Below are 21,666 nucleotides of genomic sequence, written 5' to 3'. Positions count from 1 at the left end.
ATCATTGAACATTATATCAAAAATTAATCACATACTATATGTTGGCTAATTGAATTTAAATTTAAAAAAATCCTAATGACATTTTTTGCCAATATAGGAAAACCATCCTAAAGTTCATATGGAATTTCAAGGGAACCCAAGTAGTCAAAATAATCTTGAAAAAAAAAACCCAAAAAACAAAGCTGGAGGACTCCTGACTTCCAAACTTATTACAAACCTACAGTAATTAAAATAGTGTGGTACTGGCATAAAGATAGACATGTAGACCAATGGAATAGACTAAAGAGATCCCAGAAATTAATCCTCATTTATATGGTCAATGATTTTTGACAAGGCTGTCAAGATTATTCATTGGGAGAAAGGATAATTTTCTCAACAAATGGTGCTGGGAAAGCTAGATATCCACATGCATAAGAATGAAGTTGGACACTTATCTAACATATACAAACATTAACCCACAGTGGATTAAAGACAAATGTAAGACCTAAAACTATGAAACTCTTAAAAGAAAGCATAGGGCAAAAGTTGCACGACATTGAACTTGGCAATGATTTCTTGGCTATGACACCAAAGACATAGCAATAAAAGAAAGGCAAGATAGACAAATTGGACTTCATGAAAATTTTAAATTTTGTGCACCAGAAGACACTCTCAACAGAATAAAAAGCCATTATTCAGAATGAGAAAAATATTTGCAAAACAAATATCTGATAAGTGACTAATATCCATAGTATATAGAAAATTCCTTAAATTCAACAACAACAAAATAAACAACTTAATTTGAAAATGGGCAAAGGGCTTGAATGGGCATTTCTCCAAAGAAGATATACAAATGGCCAATAAGTACACTAAAAGATGCCCAACATCACTAATCATTAGGAAGGTGCAAGTGAAAACTACAATGGGATACTACCTCATACTTACTGGGATGGCTTTTATCAAAAAACAGAACAACAAATGTTGGTGAGGATATGGAGAAATTGGAACCCTGTGCACTGTTGGTGGGAGTGTAAAATGGTATAGCTGCTGTAGATAACAGTATGGAGATTTATCAAAAAATTAAAAATAGAATTACCATATGATCCAGCATTTCCACTTCTGGATGGATATACCCCAAAGAATTGAAATCAGGATCTCAAAGATATTTGTACACCCATGTTCAAGCAACACCATTCATAGTAGCTAAAAAATAGAAGCAACCCAAGTGTCCATCAGTAGATGAATGAATAAGCAAAATGTGGTTTATCCATACAAGTGAATATAATTCAGCCTTAAAAAAGGAAGGAAATTCAGACACAGGCTATAATATGGATGAACCTTGAGGTTGTTATGCTAAATGAAATAGGCCAGCCACAAAAAGACAAATACTGTATGATTCCACTTATATGACATACTTAGTATAGCCAAAACCATAGAGACAGAAAGTAGAATTGTGGTTGCCAGGGGCTGGGAGGGAATGGGGAGTTATTGTTTAATGGGTATAGCTTCAGTTTTACAAGATGAAAAGAGTTACGGAAATAGGTGGTGGTGATGGTTGCACATTAGATGTATTCCATACCACTGACCTGTATAGTAAAAATGGTTAAGATGGTAAATTTTATGTTTTATGTATTTTACCAAGATAAAAAAATTTTAAAGTTCTATTATGGACTTACTTTGCTATATTATTATAAATTAGTTAAAGCTATATGTATCCACATGGAAAGATATCCAGAATATGTTGATAAATTTAAAAAAACAAGTATCAGAGTAAAATGGTCAGTATAATTTCATGTACATAAAAAAGAAAACACTATAAATATATATTTTATGTATACTTATACAAGCATAAAAAGAATCTGTATATCAAGCTATTAACACCGATTTTGTCAAGAGAATGGGATTGGATAAGGGAGCTAGAAAATATTTAAACACTTTAAACACTTCTATATTGTTTGAATAGTTACAAAAAACAAATATTGCTCTAGTATTCAAAAAAAAATATATATATATATCTTGAGCCTCAGGGAAAATAGTAGTGATACATGTATATGAGTGCAGGTGTTTATTTGTTGGGGAACTTTGTTAAAACTATTGCTCTGTTCCAGGAGAATGGCTTCTCCATGGATGTGAAGCTGGGGAGAGGATGTCAGGAGTTATGACAGTGAACAAGATTTTCCTCCATTTCTCCTGCCAGTGGCTTTGATGGCAGCAGTGTTAGGGTGACTAGAAGAAAAACGGAATGGAATGCTCCTACTCCAGTGCAGAGAACCTTCTCAAGTGTTAGAAGAGGGAAATTCTGTAATACTGATATGGCACAGCCAAGTTTTTTGGTGGTTTTGGAACCTGGTTCTAGGGATTTTCAAGTGGGAAACAAGATCTGTCTGGTCACTCATTTTAGTTACTCTAGCTTCTTTTCTGTGGGATCTTCACAGAAATAGGTTCTCAGAGAGTTGATTAGTGGATATTTTTCTCACATGTGTAAGAAAGGGAGAGTACTTTTGTAATACAATTACTTACCTGATGTGGAGAGAGGTGTCTGGTAAAAGGGGACATGCTTTGAAGCCTAGGGACCTCTCTTTCATTAGCAGTGAGGCTGTGGAAAGAGCTAAAGTCTAGAAATCAAAAGAACTATGCGGGGTGGGAGGGATGGGGTGGCTGGGTGATAGACATTGGGGAGGGTATGTGCTATGGTGAGCGCTGTGCATTGTGTAAGACTGTTGAATCACAGACCTGTACCTCCGAAACAAATAATACATTGTATGTTAAATAAAAAAGAAGAAGATAACAGGAAGGGAAAAATGAAGGGGGGGAAATCGAAGGGGGAGACAAACCATGAGAGACTATGAACTCTGAGAAACAAACTGAGGGTTCTAGAGGGGCGGGGGGTGGGGGGATGGGTTAGCCTGGTGATGGGTATTAAAGAGGGCACGTACTGAACGGAGCACTGGGTGTTATATGCAAACAATGAATCATGGAACACTACATCAAAAACTAATGATGTAATGTATGGTGATTAACATAACATAATAAAAAATAAATAAAATTTAAAAAATAAATAAAAATTAAAAAAAAGAACTATGATCTCATTCTAGTTCTGCTAGTGATTAGCTGACTGACTTTAGGTAAAACTGTTTGCCCTTTCTGTGCCTCTGTTTCCTTACATGTATATGGAGATATAACATAAGAAAGAAAGATTATGTCTTTCACTGCCTACATAAAATGTTCACGATATTTGCTTTCTTATAGGAGTTTATAAAAATAAGTAACATCTTAAAAAAAAAGTGGCATCTTGCCGTTCTAGCAGCTAGATGGCACCACTGCCTCTAACATTTGTTTAATAATTTGAATTTAATTGCAGCTGGTGCTGAATGTGCTGTACTTCTTTCCTTCCATGATGGCTTTTGTCAAAAGGTATGACTTATGGATTAAAGGGAATGTAGCTATGTTGCTTTGAGACATTATGGATCTCTTCATAGAAGGCTCATCATAGATCAGCCTGAAGTCTGAGAAAACCAAAAGCCAACCTTTTATAAGGGTTAGAATCACTATATTGTAATCATTCCTTGGGTCTTAGTTGCCCTAGTTTCATCAGAGTTCTTTCTATGTACCCCAAATGACATGCTGACAGGCCTAGCCTGAGAGAGCGTAGTTATGTGAGGAGGGTTGTATTTATTTAGGAAGGTTCTGTCTTTACCACATCTCCAGATCCAGGGGAAGAGACCTGCAGTTACAAGCTATGCTTTGTTGATTGTTGAGTCATAGATTTTAGCAATCCCTGAGCAAGCCAACTTCTGCATTTTACAATCAAGTACATGAGGCCCGGGGAGATTAAGTGATTTGTTCAAGTTTACCACCAAAATAATCTTCAGACTCCCATCCCTTGTTTTTCTACTGTTTGTTTTGTTTTAATAAACTTAGATGGTCTGCCTTGGGTATCAAAACTAAAAGAGAGTTTGCAGGATCACTTTGCATTTACCAAATAGCTAACCAACCAACCAACCAAACAAGCAAATAAAATAGAATCCCATAAGCAGGATGGAATATTTAGACTAGTGTGAACTCCCTTTTCACCATTAAGCTCTAGAGCAAGGGTGCATTGGGCAACTGGACAATCGTGTGTAATCAAACTCTCTGTAAATGAAGTTCTTCATTTCTTAAAAATGGATTTAAGTGATATTTTGCCTGTCTTACAATATTGTACTGAAAAAAATATGTGAAAATTAAGTAGAAAATGGAGTAAAAATCTGGTTTTCTAAAACAATTTTCTAGAAATCCAGCTTACTCATCATTTTTTTCTCTGTCAAAAAAAGTTAATTTTTCTTCTTCTAAATTTATGTCTTGGTTATTTATAATTTTTCCATTTGCAAGATGCCAGAACATACTTAACAGAGAGCTATGTACCTCCTCACCTTGCCCTTTGTTCACTTAAACAAGAAAGAGTTGTGCATTCAGCTTTGTCTATGTCCTGAGATGCCTGCACAAAAATTATGGAAGTAATGGTATGGCAGCATAATGCTAATTTCTTTGGTTTTTCTTTCTTCAAGTGTTTAGTTATTGAACTGTGAATTCCAAGGAGTCACTAAAATCTGCTTGAAAGACTGTAAGAATTTTATTGGATAGCACATTATACAATAGTCATATTTTTCCTTTTCTTTCTTCAAATCTGTCCCTTTCAAAATAAAAATAAATATTTAGCAGTTTATATATTATCTTTTATGGTTTTATTGGTAAACCTTTTTTCCTGTGTATCATTGTTGTGACTGTAAGTCACTTTACCTAAACTCTGAGACAGAATGGTGAATAGTTTTAGGAAGTGATGATGATACTAATTTGATATTCTGTGAGTAGTGTTTCCTGGTCTGTTTGAAACCTTTAAATGGAGAAAATAAATTGAAGAAACTTTGCATGATAATAGTTATATTTCTAATGTGGGTTCACTATGAAAATATATAATGACAAAAAACAACTCTAATTCAGTTGCACTGTTTACTTGAGTTAGTATTTTATTAGTCATAAAACACACATATATTTGAAAAATAGAAGCACTTCTATGAGCAAAATATATTATGTATTAAGAGATAGCACTAGCTGCACTTAGGGATTTAGATGCAGTTTCTCTGGGGTTTCCCCCAAACTGTAAGTTGGGAGCCATTGTTGTAGGATATCTACAAGTGAATGGGATTGTAAAGATTTATATTCAGCAGCAGTTAAAGTACATTTGGAGCTTAATATGTTCCAGGAACTAAATAAGATTGCCTTACATGTATTAACTAACTTATTCCTCATGGTAGCCCTATAAGGTTGGTATTAACATTGTCTGCATTTTATAAATGTAGAGAGAAACTGAGAGGGTTTAAGTCATTTTTTTAAGGTCACATAGCTAATAAGTGGCAGATCTGAGATCTGAGCCCTAGTAGAAGGAACTCCAGAGCTTGACACTAACCATAACACTTCACTGAATTAGAATGTTTTTCAGTTGAGAGTTTAATGTTTTATACCTATAGATAATTCTGATTCTCATGCCTTTATCAAATACACAATCAGCTAAACTACCAATTTAAAGCTAGTGGAACAAAAATGTATTTTAATGAAAACACAAAGTCAGTATAATATTACCTGGAAGAGATTTTAGAGATCATCCAATACAGTGGTTCTCAAGTAGAGTAGGGAGCTATTTGGGTGAGTATTAAAATTCAGAATCCAAGACCACCACAGACATACTAAATCTGTATCTTTTGGGGACAGGTGAACTTAGACATGTTTGTTTTCAAAGATAGTCCCAGATGAGTTTAATGTATACCCCTGATTAAGAACTACTGGTCTAATTCACCTTCCTCATTTTGCTTTTGAAGAATTTGAAGTCCAGAAGGAGAGCAAGTTATTTCCACACATGATCTAATATTAAAATCTTTGCCATCATCAGCATAAACATATGTGTGTGTGTGTTTTTCTTTTTTTCAGAGATCTATAGAGATAAAAGACCATTTGAGTATTTTGCAGGCTAAGTAGGGAGAGAGGATTTAGGCACAAAACCCATAAATAACAAAAAATACATATGTTGGAAAATAAAATGTGGAAAAATGACTTAATGGCAGAAAGAAAAGAGGTTTAGTGGACAGAGACATCTCTAAGGCTTCAGAGTGGAGGTGGGTCTTGAAAGAAGAGTAGAACTTAGTGAAGTAGAGAGGAGTGGGAAGCTTTCTAGGTAGGAGAAGTAGTGTGATAAAAAGACAGAGAGGCAGGAAAATGAACAGAAATTTGGGATAAATGAACAGACCATTCTGGCTAAGATGAATGGCTTTTTTGTGGGGACAAGTAGAAGAGCAGTTAGAGAAGTGGGTGGGGGCTAAATGGTGGCCTTGTGAACTAGACTAAGAAGTTTATACTTTTTCCTATAGGAAGAAGAAAGCTATTGAAAGTTTTAGGTGGATGATGGATGAAAATGGTATTTGCAAGTCCAGTGGCTGAGTTTAAGGGTAGAGATTCACCTAACGACTTTGGGCCCACCCTATGGAGGTAGAACTGGTTTGCAATTAAGAGTTGTAATGGCAGGTGTAGCTTACCTGGTAGAATTCTACTGCTATTATTGTTTCCAGACATAAACTATGATAGCACATAAGCAAGGAGAGTCCTGTTTAGGACTCTCAAAACAGTGCTCTAGACTGCTTTCCATGGTGGAACTTCTAGTATTTGTTTTTAAATACGATACCTAAGAATAAACCTAACCAAAGAAGCAAAGGATCTGTACTCAGAAAACTATAGAATAATCATAAAAGAAATTGAGGGAGACACAAAGAAATGGAAAAATGTTCCATGCTCATGGATTAGAAAAACAAATATTGTTAAAATGTCTATGCTACCTAAAACAATCTACACATTCAATGCAATTCCTATCAAAATACCATCAACTTTTTTCACAGAACTGGAACAAATAATCCTAAAATTTGCATGGAACCAGACAAGACCCTGAATAGCCAAGGTAATATTGAAAAAGAAAACCAAAACTGATGGCATCAAAATTCCGGACTTCCAGCTCTATTACAAAGCTGTCATCATCAAGACAGTATGGTACTGGCACAAAAACAGACATGTAGATCCATGGAACAGAATAGAGAGCCCAGAAATGGACCCTCAACTCTATGGTCAACTAATCTTCGACAAAGCAGGAAAGAATATCCAATGGAAAAAAGACAGTCTGTTCAACAAATGGTGTTAGGAAAATTGGACAGCCACATGCAGAAGAATGAAACTGGACCACTTTCTTACACCATACACAAAAATAAACTCCAAATGGATGAAAGACCTAAATGTGAGACAGGAACCCATCAAAATCCTAGAGGAGAACAAAGGCAGCAAATTCTTTGACCTTGGCTGCAGCAACTTCTTGCTAGACATGTCTTCAAAGGCAAGGGAAACAAAAGCAAAAATGAACTATTGGAACTTCATCAAGATACAGACTTTTGCACAGCAAAGGAAACAGTCGACAAAACTAAAAGACAACCTACGGAATGGGAGAAGATATTTGCAAATGTCTTATCAGATAAAGGGCTAGTATCCAAAATATACAAAGAACTTATCAAACCCAATGCCCAAAAAATCAAATAATCCAGTCAAGAAATGGGCAGAGGACATGAACAGACATTTCTCCAAAGAAGACATACAAATGGCCAACAGACACATGAAAAAATGCTCCACATCACTTGGCATCAGGGAAATACAAATCAAAACCACAATGAGATACCACCTCACACCAGGCAGAATGGCTAAAATTAACAAGTCAGGAAATGACAGATGTTGGCGAGGATGTGGAGAAAGAGGAACCCTCCTACACTGTTGGTGGGAATGCAAACTGATGTAGCCCTCTGGAAAACAGTATGGAGGTTCCTCAAAAAGTTGAAAATAGGGCACCTGGGTGGCTCAGTCCATTAAGCGTCTGTCTTCGGCTCAGGTCATGATCCTAGGGTCCTAGGATCAAGTCCCACATCGGGCTCCCTGCTCAGCAGGGAACCTGCTTCTCCCTCTCTTCCCTGCTTGTGCTCTCTGTCGTTATCCCTATCTCTCTCAAATAAGCAAATAAAATCTTTTTTTTTCATTTTTTTTAAAGATTTTATTTATTCATTTGACAGAGAGAGACACAGCGAGAGAGGGAACACAAGCAGGGGGAGTGGGAGAGGGAGAAGCAGGCTTCCTGCTGGGCAGGGAGCCCAATGTGGGGCTCAATCCCAGGACCCTGGGATCATGACCTGAGCTGAAGGCAGACGCTTAACGACTGAGCCACCCAGGCGCCGCAACAAATAAAATCTTTAAAAAAAAATTGAAAATAGAGCTACCCTACAACCAAGCAATTGCACTACTGGGTATATACCCCAAAGATACAAATGTAGTGATCCGAAGGGGCACCTGCACCCCAATGTTTATAGCCGCAATGTCCACAATAGCCAAACTATGGAAGGAGCCCAGATGTCCATCGACAGACGAATGGATAAAGAAGATGTGATACACACACACACACACACACACACACACACACACACAGGAATATTATGCAGCCATCAAAAAATGAAATCTTGCCATTTGCAACAATGTAGATGGAACTAGAGGGTAGTATGCTAAGCGAAATAAGTCAATTGGAGTAAGACAATTATCGTATGATTTGACTGATATGTGGAATTTAAGAAACAAGGCAGAGGATCATAGGGGAAGAGAGGAAAAAATGAAACAAGATGAAACCAGAGAGGGAAACAACTGAGGGTTGCTGGAGGGGAGGGGAGTGGGGGGGATAGGGAAACTGGGTGATGGACAGTGGGGAGGGTGTGTGTTGTAATGAGCAGTGGGTATTATATAAGACTGATGAATCACAGACCTGTATCCCGAAACAAATAATACATTATATGTTAATTAAATAAAAATAAATAAATAAATTTCAATAAGAGTTGAAGAGACAGAATTTAGTCTGAGATTTTAAAATTTGCTCACTACTGTCTTGTTCTTACTTTAGCCAAATATGCCTAGTTTTATATGGAGCTGAGGACTTTTCATAAGATTTCAGTCAATGTTGATACTGAATTTGGCTCAGAAAGAAGTAAACCAAAAGACCATAGTAATTCTTCAAGAAAAATTTATTTATTTATTTTTGTTCACCTTTGTGGAATTTTAAAGTTAAACTTTTATTCTGAAATAATTGTAGATCCACATGCAGTAGTTGCAAATAATATAGGGAGATCTTATGTACTTTTTACCCTATTCCCCTCAATGGTAACATCTTAGAAAACTAGCATTCAGTATCGCAATCAGGATATTGACATTGATACAGTGAAGACATAGAACATTACCATCACCATAAAATTTTCTGATGTTATCCTTTTTAATAGCCATATAATAGCCATATCTTCCTGCCCTTTACGTCTCCTTAACCTCTGGCAACCACTAATCTGTTCTCCATTTCTGTAATTTTGTTATATATCTAATGTTCTGTAAATGGAATAATACAGTTTATAACATTTAGAGATCAGCTTTTTTTTTCACTCAGCATAATTCTCTGGACATATGCCCAGCTTGTTGCATTTATCAATAATTTGTTCCTTTTTATTATGTCCTATAGTGTTTTTGAGTGTATCTCTTTGTATAGCTTTTTTAATAATTTAGATATTATATTACATATACACTGGTCATCACAGTCTACTGGTGCCATCATTTTACCAGTTTGAATGAAGTATAGAAACCTTACCTCCTTCATTTACAATATAATTACCTTCCCTCATTTGCAATATAATTGTCTTAAATATTTCCTGTACATACATTTTGAATCACATCAGATAGTGTTATACATTTTGCTTCAACTATCAAACATAATTTAGGAAACCTAAGAGGAAGAGTGTATTTATTCATGTTTTTGCTTACTGGGTTCTTTTGTCCTTCCTGATGTTCCAAGGTTCCTTCTTTTATCATTTCTTTTCTTTTTTAATTTTATAGGCTCAAATTTATTCCATCTGTTTTTTTATCTGATAAGAGTTTATTATCCAGAGTATATCAAGAACTCTTACAACTCAACAATAAAAAGACAATTAACTCAATTTTTAAATATATATATACAATGGAATATTACTCAACCATCCATTTGGTTCTTATTTATATCTTCTATTCTTTGCTAAGACTTTCTCTTTGTTAGGACTTTCTATTTTGTTTTGAGTGTATTTGTGATTGCTCATTGAAACATTTTTTATTATGGCTGTTTTTTGTTAGATAATTCTAAGATTGCTATCATCTTCATATTGCCATCTGTTGACTATACTTTTTTAGTCCGTTTTAGATTTTCCTGGTTCTTGGTATGATAACTGATTGTCAGTTGAAACCTGGATATTTGGTATGTTAAGAGATTCTAGATCTTATTTAAATCTCAGGTGGTTTTCTCAGACACCAAGGGAAGGAGGGGTGCCACCTCTTTCATGCCAGGTGGGGGTAGAAGTCCATCTAGGTTCTTTACTCTGGCTCCTTTGGTACTCAAGGGAGAATACTCCTTATTACTACTGAGCAGGAATGGAAGTTCCAGCTCTCTATAGATCTTCACTGATATCTTCCTGAATGGGAAGCCTCCTTACTGCTCTCTATCTGACCACCACTGACAACACAGAGAGAGCAGGTGGCCTCATTTCTCCTGGAAAGTAGTGTAAATCCTTACTTTCCTCTAGGATATCACTCTAGTAGGAAGAGAGAGGGGTATCCTATTCCTGGTGGGTGGCGATTGAAGTCCATGCTCCCCATGTGGTCTCCACTGACACCATGGGAATGTGTGCATGAGAGGGTGGCTCATTACTGCCCACAGGGATAAATGTTCCAGTTCTCTACTTACTTCTCTGATAAGTAAGTGGGTGGTGAGTATTAGGATGCCTTATTCCAGCCTGGTGTATTCCAGCCTGGTAGAAGTCTAGGGTCCTCACTTGTCCCTTGCTGGTGGGGTTGGGGGTGAGGGTGGGTGGGGTCAGTTTCTTCTGTGGTTCTTATTTTGTATGTTTATTTTTTAAACATTTTTTTGTCTTGTTAGACTGCTCCTTTCCTGGACCTTTGGCTAAACAGCAGGCTGCTATTGTTGTTTATGTCCGTTTTATTCATCGGTGTTTCTGGGTTGCTGACTTTTTCAGCTCCAAGTCTGGGATATTATGAGGCAAAAAGAAAATGTAGGAACCCACCACCATGTTGTTACTTGGGTCCTGAGGTTCCTAGCCCATCTACCTTCTTCTCTTCACCTTTCAGTCTTATGTTTGTTTTATATATAATATTAAAGGTTTTGTATTGTATTTAGTGAGAGGAATAGACAGGGAAAAGTGCATATACTCCACCTTCCTTGAAGGGAAGTCCTCGTAAGAATTTATTTTTAAGCATTAGATCTTCCGGATTCCAGATGTTCTGATTGCATAATTTGTATGCTTGTTATTTGTGTGAAAGGTGCCCTTTCGTGTTGGTTTATCCCTTGAAAAATTAATGAATTTTCCTGAAATAAATGAGTTACTACTTTTCAAGTGAAACATTTAAATAGATGCTATTTAAAAAAAACCTTTGTTTTTAAGTGGCATTTTACTTTCTAAATCAGTGTTTCTTATTCTTTTTTGGAGGGGTTGGGGGAGGTGTCAAAAGACTTGTTTGAGAATCTGATTAAAACATTATACCTTCTGCCCCCAAATTTTGCTTACCATTTATGAGGTTCATAAATAGCATATAGAGCCTGGTAAATAATCTCTATCTTATGTATTGGTAACGTGAGTTGTGAAGTTGACAAAAGACCAAGAATGGAAAAGGAAAAAAAATGTTTAGGAAATAAAGGACTCAAGACTCTTTCTATGACAGGCTGGTAGTCCTCATAGCCAAGCTCTACAAAACTCCATTTTGTCAGTTTACGTAGAAAGATGACTTGTATGTGCTGGAAGGAACTTCTGTTAATTCCTCTTAATGCAGTCCTTAAAAATGGTGGAGTTGCTATTCCAATCTAGGTCTTCTTTACTTCAATACCTATATTTCTTATTTCTATCTTAAACACTCAGTGTTTTCTGTCATTTATTTATTTCCACCTAGCTATTTGAGGAATTTCCTAATCACATAGGCCATAACCCTATCTTTGGATTGTCCATAACTTGGCATGAAAAGCAACCATTATGTGAAAAATAAGGTATTGATAAGGACTGAGACTTTCTTCCTGTTGAACAAAAGATTGATGCTGGATGACTGTTGCTGAGGAAGGATTGCTAAAGAGAGTTTTTCAGTTATTTATTGCTATGGACACACCACCCCAAAACTTAGTAGTTTGAAACCACAACTATTAATTATTTCTCAAAATTCTCTGGATTGGTAATCTGGATGGTTTTTCTGCTGGTCTTGACTGGGATCACATGATTGCCTTTTTATGATGACTTGATTGGGGCTCGAGGCCCAAGATCCCTCCCTAATACTTCTGGCAATTGATGTTAGCAATAAGCTAGGGCACCTTGGTCCTCCTTCAAGTGGCCTCTCATCCTCCATTTGGTGAGATTGGACTTCTTTAATGTATGGTAGTCTCAGTGTTCCAAGAGAGAGAAATATGAAAACTGTAAGGCCTCTGAAGGCCTTGTCTTTGAAGTCACATGGTATTACTTCTACTGCATTCTGCTGGTCAAAGCAAGTCACAGGTCCAGCCTAGATTCAAGCAGAAGGGAAATAGATTCCATCTCTTGATGGGAAGAGGGCCAAAGTCACACTACAAAAGGGCATATGAGATGGGAGGAATTGTGGTCATTTCTGCAAACAATCTACCACAGGGGACAAGGAAGTATAATGCTGATGAAGTAGAGGAGGTGATTTGTGCAGAAGGTTAGTGAGTGGTAGGGTGAGCTACTGACATGAGGCCATGTGTCCTGGAACAAACTCAAGCTATGAACAGCAGCCAAAGAAAAGAGTGTGAAGCATTTGGCAGGCAGACTTTCTGTGATGACTAGCTCTGGGGACTACTCGTTTTGACTTGGCCAGTGGACAGAACTTGGCTTTTTCCCCTAGAGTTTTATCCCTTTTGTAAGCAAAGGCTGAAGTCAACAGGCTATAGTTCAGTTTGGATACATAATCAGCCTGGGACAAAAAAATTTTTTTCCCATGCTAAGCACCTCATGGACTTAAAAAATTCAAATATGAAATGAAGCTGTCTGCAAAACACCTATTATGCAAACATTTTGGCTGCTAAAATAGTGTTGTAAGTAATAAAAAAATGAAGACTATAGGGTTTTTCAGAATTTTTGGTGCTTATAACCTAATGGATTAGTAGCGTTAGTTCAGTAAACTAGCTTTAAAGAGGATATGTGGATATTTCTTGATAATGCCGATGCCATATCATCCAGTACTGCACCAGTTGGATATCTCAGGTGAGATGTGCATGTCAGGCATTCACTTCTGGAACATGAGCCGTGAGTAGACATGTGACTGTGCCTATGAGATCGAGTGTGTGCTGAATCAGCTATAGCCAAGAGAGATTAATCACATGCCTGCATTCCAATACTCACTGTGTATCCAGTCCTGTCTTACAGAATGCCAGCTTTTCAAGTTTCACCATTTGGGATCTCTGAGCTCTAAATATACAACCTTACTCTAACATGGTAGTAAGGAACAACCTAATGTGACTAAAACATGGCAGTGATTACTAAGAGAGATCTATAAAAGCTACCTTATTGTTCTATATGTATTTCATTCCTTTAATTAAAATATTCAGAGAGTGTTGGCAATAGAGAAGGCACTCTCATGGAAGATAATCAAAGATAGTGTGTGAGGCTGATCTTACACATGTATAAAATAGCAAAGTGATCTGAAGGATTTTAAGAAAGGAATGAACCCAGAAGAATATCCTTTCTGGACCATTTCTCATATCTGAAATTTTACCACTAGAGCAATTCTTTCTCCCTCTCCTCCTTTTCTTTCTAACAGTTTCCTGTAGACTTTCTCTGTTAAAGGGCAAATACTCCTGGTATGTTGCTATATAAGGCTTCATGAGATAGTGGACATCATATAAACCTTGATTTCTGACTCTGTCCTTACTAATGGAAAAGTTACTAAACTTCTGTTAGACTCATTGGGTTTTGTGGGGATTCAACTTTATTATATATATGTTTATACATACATATATACATACACATGCATATACATATACATACATATATACACATATATATAACAGAAATTAATGGCCGTACCTATATATATATAAACCCTCATCTATCTATCCTAAAAAATAATGGATGTTCAATAAACAGTAATTTCCTGCCTTTCTTAAACTAGCAAACTAGCAAAATAACCTAGGTAGTATTTTCTTTCACTGCTCTTTCTTGACATTAAGGCAGAGGTTTGTAACTTGGGGTCTATGGGGAGAAAAGGGGGTTCTGTGAACTTGAATGAGGAACAATTATGTCTTTATTTTCACTAACCTTTAACTGAAATTTTACGTTTCCTTCAATTAAAAATGTAAGCTACAAACCACAGCAATAATGGCAATACCAATATGAGACTTTGTCAACAATAGGAATAACAATATTTTCATGTCACATTATAAAATTTACAGAAAGTTTGAAACATGATTTATATTCATGATTACTTTGAATTGATAGTTATTAAACTGCTACTAGCTCTTGTTATTGAATGTATCAATAAAGATGCACACATAGATTCGGCAGCAGCCACTGAACAGACCGGACTTAACTTGCACACGCACCTCGCTCCGCTTCCTCTGCAACCATGTCTGACAAACCTGATATGGCCGAGATTGAGAAATTCGATAAGTCAAAATTGAAGAAGTCAGAAACGCAAGAGAAAAATCCACTGCCTTCAAAAGAAACGATTGAACAGGAGAAGCAAGCAGGTGAATCGTAATGAGGCGCGCGGCGCCAATATGCACTGTACATTCCACAAGCATTGCCTTCTTATTTTCCTTCTTTTAGCTGTTTAACTCTGTAAGATGCAAAGTGGTTGGATCAAGTTTAAATGACTATGCTGCCCCTTTTCACATCAAAGAATCGAGAACTACTGACAACGAAGGCGCCTACCTCTCCCATCTGCCTGTCTGGCTGGCAGGGAAGGAAAAGAACTTGCATGTTGGTGAAGGAAGAAGCTGGGTGGGACGACAGTGAAATCAAGAGTAAAAACCAAGCTGGTCCGGGGTGTCCTGCAGGCTGTAAAATGCAGTTTAATCAGAGTGCCATTTTTTTTTTGTTCAAATGATTTTAATTATTGGAATGCACAATTTTTTTAATATGCAATAAAAAGTTCTAAAACCTGGAAAAAAAAAAGATGCACACATATTACTATTTCACAAATTTAGTGATTTGATAAGTGTATTTCATTATAATTGGTTTTATTTTTAACTTTATGCATTTTATTTTATGGATTTAGAAACATTATTCTAAGAAGAGATCTATGTGCAGTAAAAAAAAAAAGTTAAAACATTTATTTGTACTTATTCAATAGTGATGTTTGTTGTATCAACTTCTTTTGTAAGGTTTAGTCATGTGATCACTTACACTTAGGGTTTTTAATCATTAGGCTCTGGACATGACTGTTTTTTAGTAATTTACCATTTTATTCAAAAAAGTTCACCACAGTGATTAAGTTTATTATTGAACAGCTAAAATTTTTGTGTATAGATGACATTAAACTATAGCATATCTATACAATAGAATACAAACTAGTATAAAAAGGAATGAAGAATAGTTACATATACTACTGTGGAATAACTTTCAGGATATACTGTTAATTTAAAAAAGAAAAAGAAAGGGCACCTGGGTGGCTCAGTCGTTAAGCGTCTGCCTTTGGCTCAGGTCATGGTCCCAGGGTCCTGGGATCGAGCCCCGCATCGGGCTCCCTGCTCCGCGGGAAGCCTGCTTCTCCCTCTCCCACTCCCCCTGCTTGTGTTCCCTCTCTTACTGTGTCTCTCTCTGTCAAATAAATAAATAAAATCTTAAAAAAAAAATAAAAGAAAAAAGAAAAAGAGGACAAATGTGTATAGTATTCCCTTTTATCTAAGAAAGAGGTATATAAATAAATGTATAATAAAAATATATTCTAGCTACCTTACTTTTATAAAAATGACCTAAATGAAATGAGATATCCCCAATTAGGTCCTGGAACAGAAAGAGGATGTTAATGGAAAAACTAGTGAAATATGAGTAAAAGTCTGTAATTTAGTTGTTAGTGTTGTGCCAGTTGTTAATTTCTCATTTTTGACAAATGCATGGTTATGTGAGATGTCAACATTGGGGAAAACTCGATGAAGGGCATATAGACCTCTCTCTGCTATCTTTGCAACTTTTCTGAAAACTGAAAATTATTTGAAAATAAAGTTTAAGAAAAGAATAAAGAAAAATGGAAGGATAAACCAGAAATTAATAAAAATGTTTAGTGGGAAGGAAGGAAGAGATTAGAGACAGTAGGGATAGAAACTAGAAACCTCCGAATGTACATGGTTTCATAGATCGAACTCAGCCTAACCACTGAAATGTTTTATGTAATTATAAGACAGAATTAAAGAAAAAAGTCCCTAAAATCACAAGTAAAATGAAACATAATGTACCTACTTTTGCACTGCTGGCTTAGTCACATTGAGAGGAGTTGATTTCAAGTAATTTTAAAACAATAATTTGACTACGCACTGCTAGTGGGATATGTCCTATGGCCAAAACAAACTGCAAAAAAAAAATTTAAACTGCCTTTTAAAAGATTTTATTTATTTATTTGAGAGAGAGAGAGAGCAAAAGTCGGGGGGAGGGGCAGAGGGAGAAGCAGATTCCCCGCTTAGCAGGGAGCCTGACCCAGGGCTCGATCCCAGGACCCCTGGATCATGGCCTGAGCCTAAGGCAGATGCTTAACTGACTGAGCCACCCAGGCGCCCAAGTACTGTTATTTTGAACCAACCTCTATATATGTATGTGTACGTGTGTATAATATATAGTAAGATAACACTAATAAATATGTTAATGTCATCACTAAATCAGTATTTTTAGTATAAGATAAAGAGATAAAAACATAAAATCAAAGCAGTAAAAAAGCTCTGTAGTTATATATTTGAATTGGAAATACTGGTTTGAATTTTTTTTAAGAAGAATACTGGTTTGAATTTATGATGACTTTCTCATAAAAATGATCAGTGATAACATGGTTTCCTAATTTATTGGTAACTAAAAACAGCAAATTAGATGGTGGTAAAAAGGAAGGTCTGCTCTTTATAGCTACTGTCAAATGAGAGGAAAAGGTATTTGGGGTAATGAGTACAGGAGGAAATCATACTTCATACTTCATCATTGAGGATGTTACAGTAAAATGAATAATATTTGTAATCATGATTTGAATCAAGAAAAGCTCCATTTATGACCATGTCCTCTGTTGGAGAGCAGTCAAATGTTTTATTATATTAGAAAATAAATAGAACATGTTTTAGCATTAAAACATAAGTATCAGGTGTATCAAAATTTATGTGGCTTTCTTTCTTCCCAGATGATACTGAAAAATGAGGAGTGATTATTTTGGAAACACTTCCAAATGTGAGCTAATGTCTCCTATTGATTTGCACCAGGTGATTACTTAAAGCATCTTGGTAGGAATAACAAGTGTCTGGTCTGAGTCTATAATTATGAAAGGAATTGGCTGATAAGTAGTTATGTGAATCCATGTGCCTCTCAGAATGTAAGTGCTGCTGAATAGGTCACTGCAAGATGATCAGGGCTGTCTAAATATACAGTTAATCTCCAAATGAATTTGGAGTATCTTTTCCTTTCCCCATAGTACTTTGCACTTGAGACATCACTATGCTGACTTAAAATTTTTTCAACCTAACTCCCTCTCCTTATTTATCTCTTCATGTCTTAAAAATTACTAGCATTATAATTTGCTTTACATTTTAAACTTATGATTTATTGAGTCACTAAGTTCGGCTATCAATGGCATAGAATAGTGTTAGTTGAACTTTTCCTTAGGTGAGGTAGTCAGGCATTAATAGCTTTCTTTTTTGGTAGAACAGTGTAATTTCTTTAACTACATTTTTCTGTTTTCTGGAACTAAAAGCAGAGAAATATACTGAACTAATCACATTATAAGGAGAACAGGTGCTCTTATTCTTCAATAAATCAATACATTGTATAAAATGTATTAATTCATTCTCTCCTAAATATCTATATATTAAGCTCTATGCTAGATACTGTAATAGATAGAGGTGGATTAGAGAGAGAGTGCCCCTCATCACATTCTTGCTATTACTGCCATTCTTTCATACTGTCTAAAATTCATTACGTAGGGGTGCCTGGGTGGCTCAGTCAGTTAAGCATCTGCCTTGGGCTCAGATCATAATCCCAGGGTCCTGGGATCAAGTCCCACATCAGGCCCTTTGCTCAGCAGGGAGCCAGCTTCTCCCTCTGCCTCTGCTTCCCCCCCCCACACCCCGAACCCCCCCCCCCCCCCCCGCCCCCGGCCTTCTCACTCTCTCAAAAAAATAAATGAAAATCTTAAAAAAAAATCCCTTACATAGTTATGTAAACTTTCTCAATTGCTATTCATGTATTTTAACAAGCTTTTAAGATGCATAGATACTTGGAGTTGTTAGAGGACTGTCATTTTAGTGTTAGTAAAATCAGAGTCCTTTCCTTTTAACACCTTGCTGAAGAAAACTTCATTGAGAGAATAAACTTTTTTTTTTAATGGGGCTCAGAGAAGAAATAGTTGATTAATTTGGCACATTAGATATGACTAGTGGGGACATTTGGACAGCTAGAAGACAAATAAGGTCATTGGGGGTACTTAAGGAATCTAGAGTAAGGGGGAGAAAGAAGTAAGAAAAGGAAGATCCATTTCTAAGGACAAACTGCTTTTATAATGGCACGGTGAATTGGACTGACATTGTATTCTACCTCAGTCATTTCTCTTGGTGTCTCATTCCTTACTCCATCCTCCCTCCCATCTTTCCTCTTGACCTCTTTTGTTGAGGCTGTCTTTTTGTTTGTTTGTTTTTTAGGACATATTGATCAGAATATTCTCACCCATTTCCATATCAACAAATCTGCCAGAATGATATTTTAAAAACATATGCCAAGTAATATCACTTTCTTGCTTAAAATATTCCAATAGCTTCCCAGTGCACTTAGAATAAAAGTCTAACTCTATACCTCAGCCTACAAAAGTCTACTTGATCTGGCCCAAGCTTTTTCTATGACCTCATTTCCCACTGTTCTGTCCTTATGCTTCAGCCACATTTCTCGATGATTTGGATATACTGAGTATATTTCTGGTTGAAGCCTTTTGAACTTGATATTGGGTCTCTATGCCTGTTGACTCTTTTCTTAGACCTTTGTATCTCACCCACTCCCATGTCACTCTCTAAATGGAAATACCTTATTTTTTGTTTACTTGTTTTGTTTCTCCTGTCCCACTAGAATATTAACTCCATGAGGGTAGAGACTTGCTCTGTGGTATTCTCCAGTATTTTCCACTGTTCATTAAAGATGTGTTGAATCAATAAACGGAGCAAATTTCATTGTGTTTTATGTTTTTTATTTTAGGGGACCACCTTCTGTAAATAGTGTCACATTTTCATTGAATTTTCTCTTAAGTTAAAGCCCAAAGCTTCAAAATAATATATAAATATATGCATAAACTGAAAAAAAAACCTTTGCTTTATATTTAAGTCCCTTTAATTTGGGGGAAGTTGAGATGATAAGAGAGCACATAGCTAGCTCTCTTTTTCTTATAGTTCATATTTATGCTGAAAAGCAGAAAACATAGTCTTAAGTTCATGGGATGTGTTCTCCAGTGGTTGGTCAGTGGTAGCCAGGGAATGTCCTCTCTTATTGAATAACAAAATGAGCAAGATGAATGTCAAACCAACACTATTGCTTTTTATCATATGTTATTTTATCCTTATTATACCAACATCCTTCTCACTCTCATGTCCTCCAACTAGTTTGGAAGCTCTTTAAGGATGGAAATTCGGTCATATATTTCTATTTCCCAGTAGTGTCTAGCATAGTGCTAGAGGCATAGTAAATAATCAGTAATCATTTTTGGTCAAATAATAATAATAATGAAAATAACTTCAGTTTTATATAGATTTTAGCAGACTGGCAAGAAGTAACACATCTTTTCTTACAAAAACCCAGTGATGTAGAAAAACAAATATTTTCTTCCTTTTACAGTTTGAAAGACTGAGATTGCAGAGTTTACCAGAATAGCCTAGATTCATTTAGCTGGTAGTGGCTAAACTGGGACTAGGGACTCCTGGGAGAGTGTCCTGTTCCATCTAAGAACTCCCATCTCCAAATGACACATTGTTAGTGATGATGACATTGCTTAAAAATTAAAATGAGTAATTAATTTCAGGTAAGATTTAGTAAATACTGTCCATCCTTTGATAACAGAGTGAAAATGTAAATTAAGTATTTGGAAGAGAAATCATATACAATTTACAGATACCAGAGAGACCACTGAGTATATCCGGGCATTTTGGATGGTAGAAGAGCAGATGGTTCCAGTGGGCCTTCTGAGCCTTCAGGGCATATTGTGCTTTCCAAACTTGCTTATAACCTGCTCAATGTGCCACAAAATTACCTCACTATTGGCAAATGCAGTGGTGCCAAGCAACTTTGCTCTTCTAACAATTTTGAAAAACTATAAATCTCCTTGCACATTTTTAAATTGACATCCAAAATTCTTATTATAAGAGAAATAGTTACAAATGATGTAATTGCCATTGTATTGTAAACATTGACATAATTAAGACTATTGTATCACTTTTTAGAATGTGTCCAATGGCACATAAATGCAATTTTCTACTAAAATGCAATAATCTGTTTTAAAAATGCAGGAATAAGCTCTTCTTAACAGTTGGAAATTTTATATCTCTTTCTCCTAAAACTTCAATTTTTATTCCATTTTTCTCTCAGAATTCAAAATGTAAATAGCCTTATTCTTAATGTTGTTTATGGACCACTTATTATATACCTTTAAAAAAGATATGTATTCATTATATGATAATAAATTAATGTTAAAAACTAATTTCCTGTGACCATAAGGCACAAAGTATTTAAAAACATTATTCTGGATTGCATTATCACTACAAGTATTCTCAGTGCATGGTTAATAAAAAGAAGATAATATATATTAAAATTGTTGATAATTATTGACAAAGAAAGCAAATTTTTATTAGAAATACCCTTACTAATACGATACATAGGGCATGTCTTTTCCCACCCAGTTCATGTATCTATGGGCACTGTTTGTTACTTGGATGAAACAGGATTTGACATGAATTTTATTTGTATTTTTCAAGATTTTATTTATTTATTTGAGAGAGAGCAAATGAAAGAGAGAGAGAGAGAGCATGAGCAGGGGGGAGCGGCAGAGGGAGAGGGATAAGCAAACTCCCTGCTGAGCAGGGAGCCTGATGCAGAGCTAGATCCCAGGACCCTGGGATCATGACCTGAGCTGAAGGCAGATGCTTAACCCACTGAGCCACCTAGATGCCCCTATTTCTATTTTTAAATACATAAATACTGATAAATCTTGTTCATACAAATAAATATATGAGAATGGAAGAAGTTTGTTGTAGCAGTATTAGTGTGAAATTATAGAAATATTCACTCAGTTCTTTGATTTTTTTTTTTTCTGTAGTAAATGCCAAAATTCACATGATGAACTTTCATC

The 21,666-nt window shown here is 35.9% G+C and overlaps 1 protein-coding gene across 1 annotated transcript; it reads left to right on the top strand.

The window, feature by feature from the left end:
* Nucleotides 1-14,593: 14,593 nt before the first annotated feature.
* On the top strand, nt 14,594-15,261 carry LOC116639195 (thymosin beta-4-like). Its single transcript, XM_032415361.1, has one exon. The coding sequence runs from the start codon at nt 14,722-14,724 to the stop codon at nt 14,854-14,856; it is 135 nt and encodes a 44-aa protein (XP_032271252.1). The 5' UTR covers nt 14,594-14,721; the 3' UTR covers nt 14,857-15,261.
* The last annotated feature ends 6,405 nt before the right edge of the window (nt 15,262-21,666 follow it).

This window comes from Phoca vitulina, unplaced genomic scaffold (assembly GCF_004348235.1).
Source record: "Phoca vitulina isolate PV1807 unplaced genomic scaffold, GSC_HSeal_1.0 scaffold17, whole genome shotgun sequence".
In the NCBI taxonomy this organism is placed as follows: domain Eukaryota; kingdom Metazoa; phylum Chordata; class Mammalia; order Carnivora; family Phocidae; genus Phoca; species Phoca vitulina.
The sequence above is the reverse complement of the archived record's forward strand: the minus strand, read 5'-3'. Positions and strand labels throughout refer to the sequence as shown.